This window comes from Dunckerocampus dactyliophorus, chromosome 14, assembly GCF_027744805.1.
Source record: "Dunckerocampus dactyliophorus isolate RoL2022-P2 chromosome 14, RoL_Ddac_1.1, whole genome shotgun sequence".
Classification (NCBI taxonomy): Eukaryota; Metazoa; Chordata; class Actinopteri; order Syngnathiformes; family Syngnathidae; genus Dunckerocampus; species Dunckerocampus dactyliophorus.
Genome location: NC_072832.1, coordinates 24,852,501 through 24,877,427, shown reverse-complemented (window position 1 = coordinate 24,877,427; position 24,927 = coordinate 24,852,501). Strand labels below are relative to the sequence as shown.

Genomic DNA, 24,927 nt, shown 5'->3' with positions numbered 1-24,927 from the left:
GCACAAGATTTTTGGATGACTTAGACGTACTACGTCGTATGCCGGCGTGCTTCCGCGTGCTGTTAAAATATACAAAACTTACCCATAACTTATTCGACGTACGCCAGCGTATTGGCCAAATTTTTCATACGTTGGCGTAAACTGGCTAAATCGTCAAGGTGTGACAGGGCCCTTATTCTGGTAATATTGCAACCATTTTTATCATTTCTGCTGTTTTTTTTAAAGTTTTCCAACTATTTCAACTGTCTTCTGTTAATGTTATCATAATTACTACTTTGTTTCCATAATATTATAACTTTTTGCCCAAACTAACTTTCCCAAAAAAATTTTTATTTTGTTTTGTTCGTTTCTCAAAATATTATGATTTTTTTTCCAAAATTTAAAATTGTTCTTTATTATTTTAACTCTATGAAACTAAAATTACCTTATTTTTCCCCATAAACTGCGACTTTTCTCTTTAGAATAATTTTTTTTTCTCAGTATTTTGACTTTATTCTGGTAAAACACCAACCGCTTTTATCATTTATGTTGTTGTTGTTTTTTTTAAGTTTTCCAACTATTTTGACTGTCTTCCTGTTAATGTTAATCATAATTATGACTTAATTCTCACAATATTTTAACTTCATTCCCATGATATTGTAGCTTTTTGCCCAACCTAATTTTCCCAAAAACTTTACTTAGTTTTGTTTCTCAAAATATAATTTTTATTTAAATACAACTTTTTCTTTATTATTTCAACTCTATGAAACTAAAATGACATAATTTTTCCCCATAAACGGAGACTTTTCTCTTTAAAATAAAATTTTTTCTCAATATTTTGACTTTATTCTGGTAAAATTGCAGCTGTTTATCATTTCTGCTGTTTTTTTATGTTTTCCGACTATTTCACTTGTCTTCCTGTTAATTTGACCATAATTATGACTTTATTCCCATAATATTTTGGCTTTATTTCCATAATATTATAACTTTCTAAACCAAAATGTCCCAAAAACTTGACTTTGTTTTCTTTGTTTCTCATAATATTATGACTTAAAAAAAAAAAAAGGATGTACTGTATTTAGTCTTTAATATTTCAACTTTATGCTACTAAAATGACATTATTTTTCCTCATAAATTGCAACGTTTCTTTTTTTCTTGTGAATATTTTGAATTTATTCTGGTAATATTAAAGCTGGGTTTTTTACACCATTTCTACAGTTTTTTTTTAATTTCGGCTTTCGTCTTGTTATTTTTTTTTCATAATCATGACTCTATTCCCATAATATATTGACTTTATTATTATAACATTCTAACCTTTAGCGCAACCAAATTCTCTAAAATCAACAGCTTTGTTGTTTGTTTTGTCAGAATATTACAACATTATTTTATTTATTATGTTTTTATAATTATCCATCCATCTTCTACCGCTTATCCAAAGTCAGGTCGCGAGGGCAGCAGCCTAAGCAGGGAGGCCCAGACTTCCCTCTCCCCAGCTACTTCATCCAGCTCCTCCCAGTGGATCCTGAGGTGTTCCCAGTCCAGTTGGGAGACATAGTCTCGCCAACGTGTCATGGTTTCTTCCCGAGGCCTCCTACCGGTCGGACGTGCCCTCAATACATCCCCAGGGAGGCGTCCAGGAGGCATCCTGACCAGATGCCCAAGCCACCTCATCCGGCTCCTCTCAATATTTTATAATTTTTTTAAATAACTTTTTAAAATATTTTTTTTTATAATTCTATTTATTATATTATATATTTAATTTTATGCTACTAATATGGCGTTATTCTCATAAAATTATGACCTTTTTCTTGTTAGATTCCAACTCTTTTCTCTTAATATTTTGACTTTATTCTTGTGAAATGACTGCCAATTTTTCAGATTTTTTTAGTTTTCTTGTTAAATGATATTTTTAAAATGTGCCACGGGACAATAAAAAACAGCTGTTGGCTGCATATGGCCTCGGGGCTGTACTTTGGACACCCGTGGCGTAGGTTATGATGAATAATCTGTGAGGAGCAATTACATGAGGGTGATTCTATGACTGCTTCCTGGGTGTGGATCAGTGCGCTCACACTCGCCAAACGTGCTTCCAGGCACGGTACCGCCAGCCTAGTGTGAGCACGCGCTCGTGATTGTGTGTGTTTTGTGGAGCTCACCTCTCCTTCTCTCTTCTGGATGTCATCAGCTTTATCTCCGGCGTATGCAGACTGCAGACGGACTGCATCTTCTTGCAGCTGCCGCACCTAAAAATCAGTCCATAAAAGCGTAAGGTGGCCGTGTTTATGATGAATATGGCCACACTTTGGTGCAAACATGTGAAGGTGCGTCTCACCTGTGTACCCAGAGCTTGGATGTCGTGTTCAAAGGTGGTGTGCATCCTCTGCAGGGTCTCCACGGTGTTCTGGTCACGGCCCAACTCCTCAGGAAGCTTCTTGTGTTTATCCAGGATGCGTCCGAGGATCTCCTTGGCGTCGTGGTAGAACTTGTGCAGCTCAAAGGAGGCGGCCAGGATCTGCGTGCGGGTGTCGATGAGCTCCAGCAGGTCGGCCCAGGCCTCGTTCAGACCGTCCTTCCACTCGGCGATGGTGGCGGCGTCGCCGTGGCCGGCGTTGATCAGCTCGTCCGCCAGCCGGTTGACTCCGTCCACACGCTCCTGGCCGATGTTGCCGGTATCGCGGGCGAATTCTCTGAAGCGCTCCTGCAGCATCTGAAGAGGCAGAGGCAGCGTTCAAACAGAGCAGCGAGCGGCGCGGGGGGGCTAGAGGCTAATTTGTGGCGTTCGACTGACGGTGACGTGCTCGTAGTCCTGGCCCAGCTCGTGTGATCCGGCCACCACCTCCCTCTCTGCGATCCACTGCTCCAGGTCGTCCACTTCCCTGTTGAGCTGGAAGAGTCGGAACCGCTCATCCAGCTTCCCTCGACGTTCCTCGGCCAGGTCCTTCAGGCCGGCGTAGAGCTTATCCACCTGCGACTGACGCATCCCGATGCGCTCGCTTTGGAGGACAATGAGGAAAAACATCACAACACTTCCTGATTCACCTTCACACTCATCCACCTCTTCTTCCTTGATGCTGAATAGAGTTGCATGTTCAACATGGCGTACCTGTCGGGGTGTTCGGCAGCCACCAAACCTCGGCTGGTGCTAGACAGCTGGTGGACGGTGTCGGCGTAGTCCTCCACCGCCTGCTCCAGAATCTGATGCTTTTTCAACATGGCCACAGAGCTCTGCTCATCCTGACACAAAAAACACACAAAGCTTTCATGTAATGGAGTCCTTCACCGACCATTTCAAATATAGAAATACTTCACTAACCACTAATAAGTGTATTCAAGGAAAATGACAGTATGTAATTATTATATTATGAGGAAAAATTATGCTATTTTATTAGCACAGAGTTGATATATTAAAGAAAAAATGTAAAAAAAAAAAAAAAGCTCTAATAGGAGAAACAAAGCAAAAATTGTCATTTTTGATTTTGGAAATAAAGTCATAATTAAAAGAAAAGAAATTACAATAAGAAACTTAAAATAGTTGGAAAATAAAATCTAAAAAACAGCAAAAATATTAAGAGAAACAAAGTTGTATTTTAACAGAATAATCTCATAATATTATGAGCACAAATAATGTTCTTTTTAGTAGCATAGAGTTGAAATATTAAAGAAAAAAACTATTCAATAAAAGCTTTTTGGAATTTTGCCCAGCATTCACAGTCTTTATGTGAGACATGAACACACGTCTTTCTCTTTTCTGTGCCTTCTAAAGATATAAAAACATCGCCAACAACGCTCCATTTACATAATGTGACCTGCATGTTAACCAAGCTACAGCGACATTGTTATTGTTATTAACATTGTTACACCCAAGAACTACGTCACTGGCGTAGTGACACCTCGCCACACCACACCTGCTAGCGACAAGTTCACCACACACTCGCTCACAATGCCTCAGGCCACTAGCGAAAGGTAACGCTACATATTGGAGCTGCCACAACTGCTGCTGTGTTTTTGAGTCAGGAAAAGTTAATGCTAGGTGTAGCATTCCTTTCTATGTTTCTATGTGAAATCAACGCACCCAGGAAGAAAGTTCCGCTAATGCTTAAAATGAGTTACTACATGATCACAGCATGGATATAAAACCCTAAAACCATAAAACTTTTTGGATGAGTTTTAATAGGCGGAATAGGTGCGTCCCATTACATGCAATCTTAGCTGCCTCTTTTAGCAGTTTTTAAATTCTTTTTTTAGCTGTTTTTATATCTTTAGAATGCACAGAGAAGGGAAAGGATTGTGGATGATGGGGAAAATTCCTTTAAACCTCAACTCCATCTACGCTAAGCATGTTAGCATATTAGCATGCAGCTAAAAGGCTAATGAGGGTCCAACCTTGGCCTTCTCCTCAGACATCATGTAGAGCTCCTGCTCGCTCATCCAGGCCTCGGCCTCGGCGGCGTCAAAGTAGTACTGCTGAGCTTCGTGGGCCTCGCTGAGGCGGGAGTGGCGCTTCTCCGTCTCCTTGCGTATCTGCTCCCACAGCGACTGCAGCTCGGCCAGACGCTGGCGGATGAGCTCCGTCGTGGGCCGGTCCTGCCTCAGGATGTGCTGGCTGCGCTCGAAGATGTCGTCGTAGCGTGGCTGGTGGCCCTGGATCTCCTTTTGCAGGGTCTGCGTGGGTTAGAGGTCAGCAGGTCATGTATTCCTGCGTCAATCAGGAGCAGAGAATTCCCTGGAAAGGAAAAGTACCTGGTTCTTCTTGATGAGCAGCTGGACGGTCTGAAGGTTGTGTCCATGGTCTGTGGAGGTGGCCAGAGGCATCCTCTCCTCCACCCACAGCTACACACAAACATATACACACACCATGAAACATAAGGACTGAGCATCCTGAAGAAGAAGAAGAAGAAGAGGATGCTCTACTCACAATCTCGTCCTCCACGTCGCGGTTGAACTGGTGGATCTCGCGTGAGGCCATGAGGTTGTCCCGTCTGCTCTGCAGCGGCGCCTGGAGAGCACTGAACTTCTTCTCCACGCTGATTCTCTGACCGTCCACCTCCTCCGAGCCTTTGCCTTCCTGACTGAGCGCCTGCGACTGACTTTGCAGTTCGTCCACCTCCTTCTGACGCACCTCCACCTGGCTCTCCAACATCTGGAAGAGCACGAGGACCAATCAGTAAACATCACAGAAGCTTTTTTTCCCCCCACATGTGCTACGAAGTGAACGTGGGTCCCACCTGCTGTTTCTTGAGCAGGATGTTGACCGAGGTCAGGTCTTTGCCGTAGTCGTCAGACTGCAGCTGCCCGTCCAGGTTGGCCAGCCACTTGTCCAGGTCGGCACAGCTCTGAGTGAAGAGCTCCGCCTTGTTGGCGTCAAACAGACACTTGGCCTTGGTCTGCGTGGTGGACTCCAGCTCCTCCCACATCTTCTTCAAGGACGCCAGCTTCTCTCGCACCATGGCCTCCGTCTCGGGTTTCTCCGACATCAGCGCCTTCCCGTCCTGCGACACAGGGGGTGCGCTGTGGTTAATTCTGATGGCTCTAAATCCGCCCACAAAAACACCAGACAACATCTTCACGTTTGCAGAACGAAAGCATCATTTAAATGATATTTATTGGAGATGCATGATATCTTGTTTTTTTCAAACCAATACCGATAACTTTCTGCTTCTGAAGACCTATTTGGTGCTGATACCTGTTGATTTGTCCTAATCAAATATCATAACATTACTACTACCACATCACTACTATCAGGAGAACCAGAGTGTAGAGCAGAGGGAGCCACCTGCTTTGGCCCAGCAAGGTGCACTGTATTCGGACACATGCTCTGAGGTTTCTGGCAAACCTTTTGCACTTTTCAAACGCTGCGGCACTGGGGTTTCGGGTGGCTGATAAGGTTTTTTTGTGTCCTCAATGAGTTGTTTTCCCCTCATCGCGGAGCATTTGGTACAACGTCTTTCCTCTTAAAGTGAATGTTTCTTTACAAGTGAGCTCAGGGGAAGTTACAACAGGCCGTTAACGTCAAAGGCAGGAGTAGGCCTGTCATGATAATAGATAAATCGATTACTCGAAGAAAAAAAAAAGCAGGTTGATAATTAGGAGCCCTCGATAAATTGATATATGCATGTATGCGTATTTGTTTAAGCTGCTCGTTGCTCTGTACCACACAGGCTGGATGACAAGGGGGTTCACTCTGCATCTGTCTATGTGCATTGGTTCTATAGCGGAATGAATGGAAAGAGTGAACCCTCCTGTCCTCTCATTCAGCCTCTTTGTGGAGGCGGGGCTACTAGCGAGCGGACCCAGGGTACCAGCGACAAACTAGCCTTGTGAGAAAGCATATGCTAACATGATTGCATGCACAGAAGCGATGGTTTGTAAGGCGAACGCAACAGCACCAGGGTAGGAATATTTCGGTTTTAAACAGAACGAACAAGGTGAGCGCATTTGTTCGAAAGTAGCGACAAGGAAAAACGGGAACACGACCAACTTACATCGAGAGACCTAGCGGAGAAAACAATTCTCGTACTTTCGCGGAACATTATGTGGGAACCGCACCACCTCTGGAGAAAGTGCCAGCCAGGCTTTGAACTTCACAAGTCTGCCACCCCTGCGTCTAAGTTTTCCTGGGAAGAAACGGCTCCTCCCCCAGCAGGAACTCTGGCACGTTAGCCAGGTAAGAGTCCTCACAACAAACGATAAAACATAGATAAAGCCGATCACAATGAACTGAGGGAAGCGACGAGCCAGACACACCGGCGTATACTATGCCATATAATTACTAAAAAAAATGGTCTAAAAAATGCCAATAAAATCAAATATCGCTGATAATTTGTAGCACAATTATCGACCATCAAAATGTGTTATCGTGACAGGCCTAGGCAGGAGAAAAAAGGAGCGACTGATTTGCTCGCCTGCACAGTAAGGGTTATCTCGCCTCATTGGAGCGTTTATTTTTTTAAATTATGGGTTATCAGAGCTATTTTCTGATTTATCGGTATGACGTCATAATTACCTCATGTCGGCCCGATAATTATCGCATGCCTCTAATATTTACATATCATTACGTATAGACAGGAAGTAGTAAGCAAAGTAATAATAATAATATACAACAGGAAGTGACTTCTTCACCTTCTCGATCTTGTCCAGCCACTCCTTGTTGGACTGCAGCTCGGCCATGAAGGCCTGGTGTTTGAGCCACTTGCTGTGAAGGTTGCGGGCCTCGTCGTACGTCATGTCCTGAGCCGTCAGCATCTTCTCGTTGATCCACAAGGACAGCTGAGGACGGCAGAGACACGATCCAGGTTAGCTCAAAGTCCAACAAGCGTGGTCAGTCAGTAGAAAGGAGGACGGGATGAGACCTCCTGGCAGTCCTGCAGGAACTTCTGGAGGTCTCTGTTGTCCTTCAGCCTCATCAGCAGGTCATTGGCGGCGGCTCGGTTCTTCTTGTGGCTGATGAACACATTGAGCGTCTCACACCACACCAATGAACAAAAGGTCTTATTCATCTCTGATCTCAACTTACCGCTGGTCGATGGAGTCCACCTTGTCCTGGATGCGTTCAGTATTGATGTTGCCGTCGGTAACCAGGCGGCGCCCCGTGTCCACCACGCCGCTGATCTTCTCCTCGTTGGCGTCCATGGTGGTCATGAAGTCCTCCTGCTTCTTGATGGCGGCCTCGGCGCCCTCCAGGGTGGTGGGCATCTCAGTGTGGGCCAGGACGTACTCCTGAGACACACGCAGACATGTTTCAGCCCATCAAGCGGGATTTATGACCTACACGGAAACCAGTCAGCAGGGGGTAGCAGAGAGCTTCAGCTACCAGTCCAGAAGATCTTACCTGGTTGTTGAGGAAGGCCTCGGCCTGCTTGGTGTCCCTCAAGAAGAGCTGGTAGGAGTGGGACTGGGACAGCAGGTTCTGTCGGTTCTCCCACATCTTGTGAAGCTCATTCCAGCCGGTGTCGAGCGCCTGGAGCCGCTGTCGTAGGAACATGTACTGCGCGTCCGTCTGGCCCTGCGTCACCATCTCCCCCATATCACGCATCTTCTGGTAGTCCTCCTCATAGTTCCGGATCTCGTTTTTGATGCCCTCATGTTGGGCCAGCAGCTTCTCCGCCTCGGCCAGCGTGTTGGGCATGTCCTCGGAAGCGATGGCCGTCTGCGTCCTCGACAGCCACGACTGGAAGTCGTCCAGATCACGCAGGAACTGCTGCAGCTTGCTGGCCTCGCCCAGAGACTCCTCCCGGTTCTTCATGGTGTCCTGAGGGACAGAACCTGTTGACGTCACGTGATCCAAAACCAAAGAACTTCACTCCACGGTGGCGTACCTTCATCTCCTCCCACACGCCGGTGATCTCTGCTAGACGTCCCTTGATGGCCTCCGACTGCTCCGGGTGCTCTGAGGCCAAACGGTCCGCCTCTTTTCCCAGGTCGCCCAGCTTGTCCTCGATGGCGGCCAAGTCCCGCTCCATCCCCGTCAACTTCCTCTGCAGAGCCATGACGCCGGCCAGGTCGTTACCGAGCTCCTGGGTGGACTCGATCACCTGCAGAAGAGGGAGATGTTCTCGTTGGCCACTGATTGACTCGATTCTACAACTTCTAGGTACCTTGGTCTTCTCTTTGATCCACGACTTGGTCTCGTTACACTCCAGGTGATAGTTCTGGACTCCCAGAGCTGAGCTCAGACTGTCCTTCTTCTGGTCCACCAGGTCTCGGAACTGACTCCACCTGACGAGCAGCAACATGCATCGACTGAGTATTTTGTTGCAACCACCATAATCACCACTATTCACTTCTTTTGAGATCCTAGTCTTCCCAGTAAGATTACCTGGTGTTGAGTTTGTCCTGCTGGGACTTGATTTCCTTCTCACCGGGGTGCCCGCTGTGGATCAGCTGCCTGGCAACCTGGTTGACTACGGCAACCCGGGAGGCCTGATTGTTCATCTCTGGCTCCAAGCTCTCAAACCTGGACAAACAAGAAGCGTTTGTTTTCCAAGAGGATTTGTTCTAAGGTTTCATTTTTGTTTTTGTCCAAGTATACGTGACTGGACCCCTTATACGACAGGTTGTTCCGGCTTATTATTTAAAATTGACAGGTCCTTCTGATTGTATTTAGATGAGTAAATGATCCCAGGTCCTTTCCAAGTGCAACACATATTTGAAAAATATTTCAAAATATTAAGAGAAAAAAGTTGTAATCTAACAAGAAAATGTGGTGATTTTATGAGAATAACGATGAGAGTAAAAATAACGTCATTGTAGTAATATTTATGAATAATAAATTATGTATTAAAAAATATATAAAATAAGACATTATTAATGTTATGAGTCAAAATATTATGGGAATAAAGTCATAAAGATGAGAAAATTAACAAGTTTAAAGTTGGAAAATGTAAAAAACCAACAACCGAAAACCAGCAGAAAAACAGCAAAAACAGCTGTAGTTTTAGCACAATAAAGTCAAAAATGTTGAGAAAAAAGTCGTATTCAAAAGAGAAAAGTCACAATTTATGAGTACAGTTAGTTGCATAGAGTTGAAATATTAAAGTAAAAAAAATAGTTTTTTTTTTAAATATGACGTTATTTTTAATGTTATGAGATTAAAGCAGTAAAGCAGTAAAGTCATAATAATGAGAAAACAAACAGGAAGAAATAGCCGGACAATTTAAAATAAAAACAGCAGAAATGAGAAACAGCTGTAGTTTTACCAGAAAACAGTCAAAATAATGAGAAAAAATACTTGTTTTTTTTTTTTAAAGTGAAAAGTCGCAATTTATGAGGACAAATATAGTAAATTATCCAAGGTCCTTTCCAAGTGCAACACATCGAATGAAGAGAAGCAGCCATAAAGTGCAGGCTCCAGTGCTGTGAACATTATAAAAGGGTTACTCTACTGTTCATAGTCTGGGTGTGGTAGGGCCGCCTGCACACATCAGGCTGTTAACACCTGGGTGAGTTCTCATTGCTCCTGACTTTGAGGTCTCAACTTCAACTGGGGGAGTCAGGCCCCCTGTGGTAACTAGGGTTTAAACAATGCGGTCTTTGAGACACGTTCCTCAACACACATGATAAGAGGATCTGAGAAGGTAAAGCATGTGGACTCATGGAAAAGAACCACAGAGCGGTCTTTACCGGTGCTGGACCACCTCCAGGTCCTCCAGCTTCTCAGGGATGTCCATGCTGTTGAGCCACTGCTCCTTCTCGTCGATCCACACCTCGCAGGCGTTGGCTTCGCTCAGCATCTTGTACAACGCCAGCGCGTCCTGCAACGCCTGCTTCCTGAGGCGCGTCAGCTCCGCCACCTCCTTGTAGCGCTCCTCGATGCCCGCCAGACGGCTCTGGACCTGCGGACACAAGCAGGAAGATGTGACCGAGTTCATGGGTGACATTGCCGGCGGCGTCTCACCTCCTGGGAGTCGGCCTTCTCGGGCGTCAGCGTGCGCGACTGCTCGTGCAGGGCGTCGATGACAGGACGGTAGCTGCCGATCTCCTCGGCCACGTCTTTGTGTTTCTTCACCAGAGCTTGCGTGGAGAACTCGTCGTGGCCGACGTCCACGCTGGAGACGATGCGCAGCACATCCAGCATCCACGTATCGATGTCGTCCGCGTCGGCCTGCATGGACACAAGCGTTTAAATGTGATGAGGTGGTCTCATGACCAGAAAAAAATAATAAATTCGCAATCTTATGAAATTATTTCATTTTAGCAGCATAGACCTGAAATATTAAAGGAGGAAAAAACATACTTTTTTTTTTTTAAGTTGTACTATTATGAGAAACAAAACAAAATAAAGTTGTCATTTTGGAAAATTAGGTTGGGGAAAAAGTTATACCATCAAAGTCATAATTTACTAAGATTATTTAAGAAAACATTTAACATTTCAAAATATTAAGAAAAAAAGTTGTAATCTAACAAAAAAAGTTGTCATTTTAATAATAAATAAACTCACAATATTAAGAGGGAAAAATTTGTTAGAGCGGCACTTCCCATGCAAGCACCCCGCACCATGACATAGCCATTCGGGCATAGTGATGGGGAACTACCGCTGTAGCTACAGAGCCGAATAGCCAACGTCCAAACTAACTTCACCACGATACACTGCGGACATGTCTGCATGGTGGTGTTGCGTTTTCGTCTTCTTGCGGGTAGCGGGCGTCGAGTGGCAACCAGCTTTGAGGCGCATTACTACACCTACCATGTTGGAGTGTGGCCCAGAGTTACGAACGGCAACCGGATCATCCCGATCTTATGGCGGAAGCAGATATTATTCAATCGTCTCGATCCTGAAGTTTGGATCGAGACATCCCTACTTCTTATCTAACAACAAAAAGCTGTAATTTTACGAGAGTAACGTGATAATATGGGTAAAGATTACATCATTTTAGTAGCATAAACAATAATTATAAAAAAACAATAAAGTGTTTTAAAAAATGCTAAAATAGACGTTATTTTTAAAGTCTTAATATTCTGACAAAAAGAAACAAAACAACAACTAAAGCTGTAGTGGTTGGAAAATTAGGCTGTGGAAAAAGGTAGAACGCAATGAGAATAAAGTCCAAATATGATGGGAATAAAGTCATAGTAATGAGAAAATTAACATGAAGAAAGTCGAAATAGTTGGAAAATTTTAAAAATGAAAAAAAAAAACCCAGGCTGCTCACTTGGAACTGGTGCTGGTTGCACGCCTCCTGCAGGCGAGCTTTGCGTACAGAAGAGAGACGCTCCAGAGCCGCCCACTGATCCTGCAACAGACAATAAATAACAGGTTAACAGCATCCTGAGTAGAAATGCTAACAAGTTAGATGAGGGCCGTTAAATAAAGCAAGTGTCATGCACACGCATCCGATTGCATGTTTAATAAATACAAAGTAAAATATCAATTTAAACCACCTTGAACACTGGAAAAATCCAATTTATATTGTTCAAAAGTGTTGTTATGTATTTGTATTACTCCTTATCCCAACTGTACTTCACGTTTTTGTTTTAAACCCCAACAATTTAATACAAATTCACGCTGCATTTCACCCCCTCAGAAAAACGTGGACTACTCCACACCAGGGGTGTCCAAAGTGCGGCCCGCAGCTGTTTGTTTATTGGCCGCGGCACATTCTAATAATATCATTTAACAAGAAAACTAAAACAAAAACAACAGCAAAAATGGAAAAATCAGGAGTAATTTGACAAGAATAAAGTCAAAATATATATATAAAAAATGTTGTAATATAACAAGAAAAAGTTGTAATTTTATGAGAATAAGGTCGTAATATTATGTCATTTTATGAGCATGAAGTTGAAATATTAAAGAAAGACGTTATAGTTGTCATATTCTAAAAATTCAAACAACAAATAAAGTTGTAATTTTTAGACAATTAGGTTGAGGAAAATGTTTAATAAAGTCATAATTATGAGGAAAAAATTACAAGAAAAAACTTGAAATAGTTGGAAAATTAAAAAAAAAACAGCAGAATTTTAAAAAGGTGTAATTTTACATAATAAAGTGAAAATACTAAGAGGAAAAAAAGTGGAATCTAACAAGAAAAAAGTCGCAAAGAAGAAAACAAAAACAAAGTGGCCATTTTTGGAAAATTAGGTTCGGGGGAAAAAGTCAAAAGTATTATGGGAATAAAGTCATAACTACAAGAAGAAAATGCATAAGAAGAATGTTAAAATAATACAAATAAAAAAACAGCAGAAATGAAAAGAACAGCTGTGATTTTATGAGATTAAACTCAAAATATTGTGAGAAAAACGTAATGCGTCTGTGTAGGCTCTCAGTCGTACAGGAGTTGTCCATCGAGGAAAAGGCTTCTTGAGACGTCATCTGTACTTCTGTGTAGAAGGTGTCGGACGTTTCGCTCCTCATCCGAAGAGCTTCGTCAGCAAACTAATAAGTGCTGGTAGCTTAGGCCTTAAATACAGTAAGAGTGGGCGGAATTGGTGTGCCAACACCCTCCTCCTATTGGTTCGTTACACTAAGCCTGCATTCCTCATCTTTACAGTGGTATAATCCTATCCTGTTATTCACACCTACGATAAAAGGGAAGTGTCGCTCCCTGAATTGGGTATGAACGACTCTGATACTGGCTAGTTAGCATCTATTGTTCTGGCTCGGCCCTGCCTTCACCTCATTTGCAAGACTAAGAGCTGTGGGTTTTGGTCTCAGTAACCTGCTGAACACAGGGTCCAAATTGAACCTCAAACCACCATTCCGATTCAATGATGGGTTCTGTTGTTTGACAAAAATAGCTTCCTTTACTCCTCTTTCAAACCATCTGTTTTCTTTGGCCAAAATCTTTACCTCGCTGTCCTGAAAAGAGTGATTGGTAGCTTTCAGGTGTAGATGTACTGCTGATTGAGGACCACTAGCATTGTCCCTGCGATGTTGATAAAGCCTTTTTTGGAGCATTTGCTTAGTTTCCCCAAGCAACTAAGCAGGGGAAAGCAGGGGAAACTAAGCAAATGCTCCAAAAAAGGCTTTATCAACATCGCAGGGACAATGCTAGTGGTCCTCAATCAGCAGTACATCTACACCTGAAAGCTACCAATCACTCTTTTCAGGACAGCGAGGTAAAGATTTTGGCCAAAGAAAACAGATGGTTTGAAAGAGGAGTAAAGGAAGCTATTTTTGTCAAACAACAGAACCCATCATTGAATCGGAATGGTGGTTTGAGGTTCAATTTGGACCCTGTGTTCAGCAGGTTACTGAGACCAAAACCCACAGCTCTTAGTCTTGCAAATGAGGTGAAGGCAGGGCCGAGCCAGAACAATAGATGCTAACTAGCCAGTATCAGAGTCGTTCATACCCAATTCAGGGAGCGACACTTCCCTTTTATCGTAGGTGTGAATAACAGGATAGGATTATACCACTGTAAAGATGAGGAATGCAGGCTTAGTGTAACGAACCAATAGGAGGAGGGTGTTGGCACACCAATTCCGCCCACTCTTACTGTATTTAAGGCCTAAGCTACCAGCACTTATTAGTTTGCTGACGAAGCTCTTCGGATGAGGAGCGAAACGTCCGACACCTTCTACACAGAAGTACAGATGACGTCTCAAGAAGCCTTTTCCTCGAAGAAAAACGTAATATTCTAACAAGGAAAAAAGTAGCGATTTTACCAGAATAAACTTGTAATATGAGGAAAAATAATGCTCTTTTTGTAGCATAGACTTGAAAAACTAGACTAGACTAGAAAAAACAAAAAACAAAAAGTTGTACTATTATGAGAAGAAAACGAAAATAAAGTTGTCGCAATTTTACAAGGATAAACTCGGAATATTATGAGGTAAAATAATGCCATTTTAGTAGCACAGAGTCGAAACATTAAAGAAAAAAATATGCTTTAAAAAAAAGTCGTAAAATTATGAGAAACAAACAAAACTAAAATAAAATTAGGCTGCAAAAAAGTTATAATGTTACACGAATAAAGTCCAAATATTGTGAGAATAATGTCATAACTACAAGAAGAAACATTTCAAGAAGAAAGTTGAAATAGTTAGAAAATAAAAATAAATTTAAAAAAACATCAGAGGTGAAAAAAAACAGCATGAGAGGCAAAAAGAGGCGATGACGCAACTCTCCACTAATGGAATTCACTTCAGAGCAATTTGAAGCCATAAAAACGGCCACATGACAGGAAGGAGGAAGAAGCCGTGGAGAAGTCTAGCGTGCAGAAGGTTACGCATTGTAGGGAAATTTAACGGACACACACACACACACACACACACACACACACACACACACACACACACACACACACACACACGCGTGCACATGCATGCACACACATAGTCCACATGTGAAAATTGTAAATAGTTCATGGTGTGTAAATAAATAGTTATTTTGATGTAAAACAACCCCTTTTTTGTGTTGTTTATGTTGGTATAGTTGTTTAGATGTTTGAGCTGTCACAAAAGCAAAAAATATTTGTGTCAAAGTGAAAGTTATGCTTGAAATGTATCTTTTCACAAAAAGCTGCTTTTCTCCCTTTTCTAGTCGGGAAGTGATATTTTCCTAGAACTTACCTATCTATGTTCTACTGCTGATTATTAAAGAACGGAAAAAGGTAGAAACCTTTTCTGATGAAAGACGGGAGTCTAATCTTTCTTTTGCTAGGTTCCATGTTGACATACTGTATGTAGCCATGAACACAATATTCTGTGTGCCTAGAAAGATCAATCAAAATAGTGTAAAATGGGGTTGTTTTTTGAAAAATGGCTGGGATTGAATTAGTTAATGTCAAATTTCCCGCAGGTCTTGCAGATTAATAAAGTGTGTGTGGGTGTGTGTGTGTGTGTGTGTGTGTGTGTGTGTGTGTGTTTGTGCGTGTGTGTGTGTGGGTGTGTCTGTCTGTCTATTTCCATGTGAATGTCCTGGAGTTACCTGGATGTCCAGGATGCGTTCTTTAATTTTGTCAGCTCCAAAGTGGTTGTTGGCCACCAGCTCGTCGCCTTGCTTGATGGTCTGCTGCAGGTGGGCGGCCCGCCCCGTCATCTCGTCCTCGAAAGCCTTGTGCTGACTCAGCAGCCGCAGGGCGCCCGTCAGATCCTTCCCGTAATCCTCTGAGGACAGGATCTGCTCCTTCTCCCTGATCCAACCCTCCTACCAAGCAGACACGGCAAGGCCCCGCTTACCCACTTTGGCTTAAAAACTTCCTGCGTCACGGTCATGTGACGTCAAAACAAACCTCTTCAGCCATCTCCCAGAAGAACTTCCAGAGGCGGCGTGACTCCTCCAGGCGAGCTCGCCGCTCGGCCGCCAGCTGGCTGAGCTCCTGGTAGCAGAACTCCAGGTGAGCCACCCGGTCTCGGATGATCTGTGGGTCGCAGGGTTTATAGCCTGAGGAGGAAGAGGAGGAACAGAAATGAGCTTCTTCGTACGCGAGCACCCGAACGGTCCCGTCTCACCGTCTGTGTCGGTGGCAAACTTCTGAGCGTTGGCGTTGACGTTCCGGACCCTGTCAGCCTGGATGGCGATGTCGGCCTCCACCAGAGCGTGTTTCTGCAGCAGGTCCTCCACACCTAGCAGGTGCTTCCCGTAATCCTGCGACAGCAGCAGCATCTGCGCCACAAGACCGCAAAGTGAAAGGTCAAAACTAAACAAAAAGTAATTTGACAAGAATAAAGTCAAAATATGAAGAGAAAAAAGTTGTCATTTTACGAGAATAACGTCATAATATTATGAGGGAAAATTGTCTTTTTAGTGGCACAAAGTTGAAATATTGAATACAAAACAATTACAATAAACAGTTGTAATATTATGACAAGAAAATAAAAATAAAGTTGTCATTTTTGGAATTTTAGGCCAGGGGAATAAGTCAAAATGTTATGGGAATAAAGTCATAATTACAACAAGAAAATTTACAAGAAGAAAGTTAAAATATTGGACATTTTCTTTTAAAAAACAGCATAAATGGGAAAAAAACAGCTGTGATTTTACGAGAATAAAGTCAAAATATTAAGAGAAAAAAAGTCATATTCTAACGAGAAAAAAGAAAGTAGCGATTTTACTAAAATAAAGAATTATGAGAAAAATAATGCTCTTTTAGTAGCATGGACTTGAAATATTAAAGTAAAAACAAATTTAAAAAGTTGCAATACTATGAGAAGAAAACAAAGATAAAGTTGTCATTTCTGGAACATCAGGTTGGGGGAAAAAAATAAAATTATGGGAATAAAGTCATAATTACAAGAAGAAAATTTACATGAAAGTTAAAATAGTTGGAAAATAAAAATAAAAACAACAGCAGAAATGGAAAAAAAACAGCTGTGACTTTACGGGAATAAAGTCAAAATATTAGAACAAAAAAGTTGTATTCTAACAAGAAAAAAAGTTGCGATTTTACCCAAATAAAGTTGTAATATTAGAAAAACAATTTTTTTAAGGTGCCAAATTATGAAAAACAAAACAAAAATAAAGTTGTCATTTTTGGAAAATTAGGTTGGCAAAAAAGTCAAAACATTATGGGAATAAAGAAGAAAATTTACAAGAAGAAAGCTGAAATATTAAAGAAAGCCGCTTTTAATGTTGTGATATTATTAAAAAACAAATAAAGTTGTCATTTTGGTTGCAGGAAAAGTTACAATGTTACAAGAAAAAAGTAAAAATATGATGGGAATAAATTCATAACTATGAGGAGAAAATTTATGGGAAGAAAGTTTAAATTAAAAAAAATTAAAAACAACAGCAGAAATGAAAAAAGGTGTAAAAGAATAAAGAGAAAAAAGTTGCATTTTAAAGAGAAAATAAATTGCAATTTTATGAGAATATACTGGTAATATTATGAGCAAAAATAATAATATTTTAGAAGCACAGAGCGACCAGTCCAGGGTGTACCCCGCCTCTGGCCACAAGGTGAAAGGTCAAAACATCAGCCATCTCTGATGCTTAGGTGGGAGGGACGGGAAAGGGGGAATAAACCCCACCCACCTTCATCTCGTCCATCCAGTCCATAATGTAGAGCATCTCCTGGAAGACCCTCTGCAGGCCCAGGTTCTGCTCCAGTCTCAGTCTGCGGGCCTTCAGCAGCTCCAGCAGGTACTCCCACAGTCGGATCACATTGTCCTTCCTCGCCGTGATGCGTTTGATGTCGTGGTAATTCTCCGCCTCCAGCTCCTTCGCCACGGAAACCACAGCCTGCGAGGACAGCCCGCGAGGACAACAAGAAAGACAACGTTCAGAGCCACAACTAGCAAATCGAAGCAACATCAGAAACGCACCTGAACCCGCTCCTCGTAGGCGGCAATGTCCGTCTCGATGGCCTCATGCTTCTTGGTGGCCGCCTCCACGGCCTGGAGGTCGAAGCCAAAGTTATCCTGGTGGAGGGAACACAACGCAAATGTCTCAGTTGGGTGGGCACGCCCGCAAAGCCGTGCGGTCGCGGCGGAGGCAGGCGCTACCTGGGAGACAAGCCGCTGGTTCTCACTCAGCCACGTCTCCCTCATGGCGGCTTTGCGGTCAAAACGTCGGGCGAGCTGCTCCAGTTTCTCCTGGCGAATCAGCTCCGTCCTCAGAGCCAGCTCCCGCTCGTGCTCCGCCTTCTCCAGACGCTCCCACGCCTAAAACAAATGCACCCCCGGTCTATGATCAGTCACTGAGGGATATCTGTATAGTTTGTTCATGTGGGCGTGGCTACCTTGTTGATATCAGAGATGAGTTTTCCCTCTCGAGGGGTGTAGACCTTCTGGTTGTTGGCTCTCATCTTACTCTGAATGGTGAACAGGAGAACCTCCAGGTTGCCCTTCTCTGTGAACCTGCACACACACACGTGCACAGAGTTAGCATGTTAGCATGTGTGTGTGAGCACCGTGTGAGGTTTTTGTAGGTCAGTACGGACTTTGGCGGCTTCTCCACGGTTCTGTAGGTGTTGAAGGCCTGCAGCTGCTGCTGGACGCCCACCAGAGAGTTGGCAAACTTCCTGTTGTTGAGAATGATGATGGTCTGCTCGATCCACTCCAGCAGGTCCGACGCCAGAGACTCGTACTTCTCGATCATCTTCTCTGTCTCGATGGCGTTGTCCAGAACCTGAAGAACCCCGGTGGCAGAGTTATCAAATCGATGACGGCGTCGTTTCACACTTGATTCTTCTTTCCTTACCTTTCCGATTCGCTTGCCCTCCACCTTCAGGGCCTTCATCTTGGAGAAGTAGTGGTAGTAGGTGACCACGTAGGTGATGATAGACTTCTCGTCAGGGTGGTCCACGCTGATGTCTGTTCAAGATGGAGGAGACAAAAAGTCTACCGGATGGGAGTATCACAGAGATGTCACTGCTAGCGTTAGCCGCGTGCTAACTCACCCTCGGGGTCGAGCAGCTTGGTGAGGCCCAGATGTTGCTCGGCCAGGTTGAAGGCATTCTGCAGGTTGTAGTGAGCGTTGGACTTCTTCAGCTTGTCAAAGTCGATCAGGTCCGGTCTGACAAATGAAGCATGGGAAAAATTCTAATTTGGAATGTGCCTGCCACCTTCTGCTAACCTCTGGCCCAGCGTTTGAGACCACCTCGGTGGCTTTTGGGTATCGCCTTTGAAATTAAGGGTGGATGGGTTCCTAATCAAGTGACCACTTCTCAACTTTGTCATGGTTACACAGAATGTTACAAACTAAATAGCACACGTCCCAAATGAGACCTATCCAGTGATAGATAAAAAAATCACACTTTAGTCGCATCCCTGAGTTTTCACTCAGTCGTGCTACGCTAACACATCACCCTCCACTGAAAAATTTGATGATGTATGACGACATTAGTTGTGGCAGAGTAAAACATAAGAAAAATTTATGTATGATCAATAACAGGATGGACTACGCTTACAGGCCCATAATAGGATGTGCTACACATTGTATGAGGGCCCATAATAGGATGGGCTTTGATTCGCATGCAGGCTCATAATAGGATGGCTTCACTTTGCATGCAGCCCCATAATAATGATGAGTTACGCTTTGCATGCATCCACATAATAATGATGAGTTACGCTTTGCATGCAGCCCCATAATAGGATGGCTATGCTCTGCAATGGAGACCCATAATATTGTGGGCTATGCTTTGCATGCAGGCCCATAATAATAAGATGGGCTATGCTTTGCATGCAAGCCCATCATTATAGGATGGGCTACACTGTGTATGCAGGCCCATAATAATAAGATGGGCTCCACTTCGCAAGTAGGCCCATAAAACTAGAATGCCTACGCTCTGCTTAGAGGCCCATAATAGTATGGACTACACTTCGCATGCAGGCCCATAATAAGAAGATGGGCTATGCCTCGCACACTGGCCCATAATAAGAAGATGGGCTATGCTTCGCATGCAGGCCCATAATAAGAAGATGGGTTACGCTCCGAATGCAGGTACATAATAAAAAATGAAATGTGTCTGGCTTTCTTGGAGGACACCGTGTCCTTTCTCACCTGTGTTTGTGGATGAGCGCATTGAAGGCCATGCCGTCCCTCCAGCTCGTGGAGAAGTTGTGGATGTTGACGTTTGGATATCTGGATCGTAAGACAAGACGGCAACTGGTCAAATGCAAAACAACCTCACACTGTCCACATGGTCCGGAGACAATGTCGTCAGAAACTCACCCTGCAGTCTTCATCTGACACCAGAGCAGCAGCGCATCCTTAGCAGACTTCTTCTCCTTGTTGTCCTCCGTCTCCACGCTGATGTCCTGGATCTGAGACACACATGCACACACGTCAGCGCTGATGGACAACATGACTGGCGAAGACGCGGCGCCGTCTCTATGTGGACTGAGACGAGCTGAAGAAACGCTCCTCTTACCTTCATCGGTAAACACCGACACAATCACAACTCGGCTAAGATCATCGTCACCAACGTCCCAATTCACGTGCACGCTCACACACACACACACACTCTCATGATCCTGCAGCTGCTGTCAATCCTCACTAGTCTACATTCCACCCTCCTCCTCTTCCTCTGCGAGGATTTAAAGCACTAAAAACAGTTTTTATTAATCCTGGCAGCTTAGAAACGTTAAATCCTTTTCACTCATTTCCCCAACGCTCCCTGACAGAGGCGGGCAAAGATGTGCGAGAGACGCTCATCTTTTTTTAATCAAATGCAGACGAGCCACCCTCATCACTGCTTACGAGGAAAACTCACAAATTTGTGAAAGGCTGACGAGTCTTTTCTCTGTGCTTCATGAAGAATGATGTCTTTTCATTAAAAATGTAAAAAACCAATAACAATAACACTATTGTTACTTTACCTGATTGTAAAGACTGTTGACTGTGCAAACATCATCCAATACTGCATGCAGCCACTAGGGCTCACGCTTGTGGGGACTATGTGGGGGCTACTATAGTTTCATGACATAATCTCTCAAGTGTCTTCGAAGCTGATTGGTTAGAGATTAAAAGGTGGTCTTACCTGGAATCGGAGGATGATGGTCCAGATGAGGCCCAGGGTGAGGCGGTGGTTTCCATCCACGATATCGTGGGAACCCATGTTCTCCAGGTGGACCTTCTGCTCCTTCAGGAACTGTAGGGCCTTGTCCACGTTCTCCAGACAGTGGATCCTCATGCGGCCTTTGGTGGGTTTGGGCTGCAACACACACACACACACACACACGTTTGTCTTAGACCACAGTTGTCAAACTCAAGCCCTGTGTGGTCCGGGGGACATTTGCAGCCCGCGGCTGTTTTTTTTGGTTTTTTGTTTGGGTTTTTTTTGGTCCACAACAAATTCTAAAAATTATATTTAACAAGAAAACTAAAAACACAGCAAAAATGGGAAAAATCAGACGTAATTTTATATGAATAATGTCAAAATATTAAGAGAAAAAAAGCTACCCAACAACAAAAAGTCTTAATGTTCTGAGAATAACGTCATAATATTATGAGGAAAAATAACAATTTTACTAGCTTGAAGAAGAAAGACGTTATTTTTTAAAAGTTGTAATATTATTAAAAACAAACAAAACAACAAATAAAGTTATCATTTTTGGAAAATCAAGTTGTGGAAAAATTCTAATGTTACAAAAATAAAATCAAAATACGATGTGAATAAAATCATAATAAGAAAAAAAATTACAAAATCTTGAAATAGTTGGAAAAATGTAAAAGAAAACTGTAGAAAAGGAAAAAAAGCTGTAATTTTATGAGAATAAAGTCAAAATATGAAGCGAGAAAGTCATATTCTAACAAAAAAAAGTTGAATAAACAATCTTATGAAGGAAAAATAATGTAATTTTAGTAGCATGAGTTGAAATATATAAAAAAAATATATATACATTTTTAAAGAGCTGTAAAAATATCCAAAATAAAGCTGTAATTCTTGGAAAATTAAACTGGGAAACGGTTATAATATTACGAAAATAAAGTCAGAATATTACAAGTAGAAAATTTGCCAAGATTATTTAAAAAGAAAGTTGAAACATTTGGAACATTTCTAATAACACAAAATGGGAAAATCAGCAGTACTTTGACATGAACAAAGTCAAAATTGAATATAGTTGGGAGAAAAAGTGCAGAAAAGGAAGAAAAGCTGTAATTTTACAAAAATAAAGTCAAAATATTAAGAGAGAAAGTCACATTCTAACAAGAAAAAATGTCACAATTTTACAAGAATAAACTCCTGATACAGTATTACGGAGGAGAAATAATGTCACTTTAGCAGCATGAGTTGAAATTTTAAAGGGTGGGAAGACACGTGCTAGCTTCTCAGCTCAGTTCTTTGGCGTAACCATGACAAAATGAATCCCAAAATATTTTGTGACCTCTGCCGTCCTCACTGACATCACCACAGTAACACTGAAAGATGGAATAAAATGAACCGATATTGTCAATGTGCCCCCCTACAATCCCTCAGAGGGGCTGACAGCCTGGTGAAAAGGCAGGATGTCCAAAAAGGGGGGAAAAGCGGAAGAGAATGAAAGAAAAATGAAAGAAGTTTGGCCTGTGGTCAAACAGCACTGGTACTGGTACTGTTGCCATGGTGACGGCACAGCAGACATGCATGCTTTCTCATCCTGCATCCTACAAGTGTTCTTCATTCAGTTCATTCTGCAGGCATCAATCAACAATCGGCAGTCCAGCTTCTGAACGCTGACCCTTCCGTGTCCAGACATTGCATAACCCCTATTTCATTTACATTTTTTAACATTTTCATTTTTAAATTGCATAATTTGTGTCTTTTTATCATCTGATGTTCCATTTTTTCTTGTCTTGTTTTCATCTGCATGCTTTTCTTTCTGTCTTTTAAATTGCCCTTCGCAGATAAAAAAGTGTTAGAAATTTAAATTAATCAAGGGTTAAATCAATTACCCAATTAATCGACAACTATTCTGATAATCGATTAATCTTTTTTTTTTTATTTAAATATGCAAATATCCTCTGATTTCAGCCTCTCAAATGTGAATATTTTTAAATTTCCTTAGTCATCCATGAAAGCATCTTTGTGTTTTAGCCATAACAATATATTCACACATATCAGATTTCACTTTGGAAAACAGTGATGGGCATTTTTGCCTCTTTTCTGATATGTTGCTACCCTGCCACTAACTGTAGGTGTCTGCTTCATATTCATTCGGTCCATCTACGCCCTAACCGATTACTCTATTAATTGGAAATTAACAATGTGATTTTTCTAATCGAATTAATCGAAAATATAATCAACTCATTGATCGATTATTAAAATAATCGTTAGTTGCAGCCCCACGCACTTGCACGCATTTTGCCTCCACATTGTCCCGCAATTTGCCATGGCAATGCGTGTCATTTACTTACTGGTATGTATTCATAAAGACTATTTTGCAGAGCTTTCAGCCGCTTCGCTCCCAAACTCTGGAACTCATCACCATTCGACTTCTGAAATATTGACTCACTCCCCATCTTCATATCCAGACTCAAAACTCATCTGTTCAAGAGTGCATACCCTGTCTGACCTGTCTATGTGTAACGGATGCCAGCCTGTGAGGCTGTGCAAGTGCACGTTGGTAAACCTCACTCCCTCTGCCTTAAGAGCTGTGCTGAGCACACCGTCGACAGGCCGGGCTTTTGGCCGTGTGGTCAGCGCTCTCGCCTCCCATTGCGAAGGTCCTGTGTTCGAGCCTCGATTCGGGCGGTGCGAAACAGGGCGGGTTACATGCTCTTTTTATCCTTTGTTGTTTTATCTGTATCATGTGCAGTGTTCCTTGGGTTTTTAGAAAGGCGCTTCTAAATTGGCAGTAGTAAAAATAAGAAGTAATTTTACAATAATAAAGTCAAAATATTAACAGAAAAAAGTTGTAATCTAACAAGAAAATGTCGTAATTTTACGAGAACAACGTCATAATATTACAAGAAAAAATAAGGTCACTTTAGTAGCATGACGATCAAATATTAAAGAAACATTTTTTAAGTGGCAATATCACGAGAACAAACGAATGACAGCAAGCTATTGAGGATGACACCCTGACTCTTAACCTGGGGGGGGGGATCGACTGTGGTGTTGTTGATGCTGAGGGAGAAACTGTCAACTTTGGATAGTGTAGATTTAGAACCGACCGGGACTTCTGTTTTTTCCAAAGTTGAGTTTAAGGAAAGTTTTGGTGAGCCAGGATTTGATTTCAGTTTAGCTTGTGGTGAGGGAGGATGGAGGAGGGAAGGAGGATGGAATTTGGTTTGCTGGAGAGGTAGAGCTAGGTGTCATCCACAAAGCAATGGAAATGGATGTTTATGGAAGATAGTGCCGAGAGGGAGACGGCAGATGACGAAAAGGAGGGGTCCTAGGACAGAGCCTTGAGGCACGCCTGAAGTAACAGGGGAGGACTGGGATCTGTGGGACTTGAGCTGAATGAACTGAGTGTGACCTGAGAGATAAGAATGAAACCATCTGATGTGTTCTTTTACAAAATATCAACATTTCATTTTTCATGTGTGGCTGTCACTGGAAAAAGTTTGGACACCGTTGCTTTCAACATAATCTATGCTAACTGTGGAGCAAGTGTGCATAAAAGTATGTGAGGAGTTGCCGACCCACCAGTCTTTCTCCTGACAGGACCTCCAGCAGCTTGATGAGCATGCGGCCGTCCCTCAGGTCCATGTAGAGGTCGGTGATCCGACAGGAGACTCTGGACAGGTGCGAGTTGACCCATTTGGTGAAGGTCTTCTTCTGCACGGCCTCACGCTCGTCTGCAGCACACAAAGAAACAACACTTCAGCTCATTTCTTTCATTGTACTCTTACTTTGTCACCATGTCACTTATTGGCTCTGCTTGTGTTTCCTCTCTGATCAAGCTCATTGTTTTGCGAGGGAGGGGCTTCCTGTGTCAGAAACGTCGGGAAATATTCACTGACACACACACACACACACACACACACACACACACACACACACACACACACACACACACACAGCACATCAACGTTGATGGCAAACACTTGCAGCGTGCAACACAGAGTGCCTGCTCGCTGTTGTACACTGTAAACATATGTTTTGTATGTGTGTGTGTGTGTGTGTGTGTGTGTGCGTGTGT

At 42.7% G+C, this 24,927-nt stretch overlaps 1 protein-coding gene across 2 annotated transcripts in view; it reads right to left on the bottom strand.

Annotated features, from left to right (window-relative positions):
* The window catches only part of sptbn1 (spectrin, beta, non-erythrocytic 1), an 83,318-nt gene that overhangs the window by 18,257 nt on the left and 40,134 nt on the right, over positions 1 to 24,927 (bottom strand). For both annotated transcript variants that reach the window (XM_054797893.1, XM_054797891.1), the window contains 32 exons: positions 24,432 to 24,583; positions 20,841 to 21,014; positions 20,033 to 20,124; positions 19,862 to 19,942; positions 18,759 to 18,874; positions 18,560 to 18,672; positions 18,300 to 18,487; positions 18,099 to 18,216; positions 17,863 to 18,021; positions 17,683 to 17,778; positions 17,393 to 17,599; positions 15,871 to 16,024; positions 15,651 to 15,802; positions 15,347 to 15,565; positions 11,628 to 11,708; positions 10,373 to 10,579; positions 10,099 to 10,310; positions 8,795 to 8,932; positions 8,574 to 8,694; positions 8,295 to 8,510; positions 7,808 to 8,227; positions 7,493 to 7,695; positions 7,329 to 7,419; positions 7,099 to 7,245; positions 5,205 to 5,468; positions 4,895 to 5,119; positions 4,720 to 4,809; positions 4,363 to 4,641; positions 3,083 to 3,213; positions 2,768 to 2,972; positions 2,312 to 2,686; positions 2,136 to 2,222 (listed from right to left, as the gene is read on the bottom strand). In XM_054797893.1, coding sequence (XP_054653868.1) covers positions 2,136 to 2,222; positions 2,312 to 2,686; positions 2,768 to 2,972; positions 3,083 to 3,213; positions 4,363 to 4,641; positions 4,720 to 4,809; positions 4,895 to 5,119; positions 5,205 to 5,468; positions 7,099 to 7,245; positions 7,329 to 7,419; positions 7,493 to 7,695; positions 7,808 to 8,227; positions 8,295 to 8,510; positions 8,574 to 8,694; positions 8,795 to 8,932; positions 10,099 to 10,310; positions 10,373 to 10,579; positions 11,628 to 11,708; positions 15,347 to 15,565; positions 15,651 to 15,802; positions 15,871 to 16,024; positions 17,393 to 17,599; positions 17,683 to 17,778; positions 17,863 to 18,021; positions 18,099 to 18,216; positions 18,300 to 18,487; positions 18,560 to 18,672; positions 18,759 to 18,874; positions 19,862 to 19,942; positions 20,033 to 20,124; positions 20,841 to 21,014; positions 24,432 to 24,583 — 5,513 coding nt within the window. The remainder of the gene's footprint in view (positions 1 to 2,135; positions 2,223 to 2,311; positions 2,687 to 2,767; positions 2,973 to 3,082; positions 3,214 to 4,362; positions 4,642 to 4,719; positions 4,810 to 4,894; positions 5,120 to 5,204; positions 5,469 to 7,098; positions 7,246 to 7,328; positions 7,420 to 7,492; positions 7,696 to 7,807; positions 8,228 to 8,294; positions 8,511 to 8,573; positions 8,695 to 8,794; positions 8,933 to 10,098; positions 10,311 to 10,372; positions 10,580 to 11,627; positions 11,709 to 15,346; positions 15,566 to 15,650; positions 15,803 to 15,870; positions 16,025 to 17,392; positions 17,600 to 17,682; positions 17,779 to 17,862; positions 18,022 to 18,098; positions 18,217 to 18,299; positions 18,488 to 18,559; positions 18,673 to 18,758; positions 18,875 to 19,861; positions 19,943 to 20,032; positions 20,125 to 20,840; positions 21,015 to 24,431; positions 24,584 to 24,927) is intronic.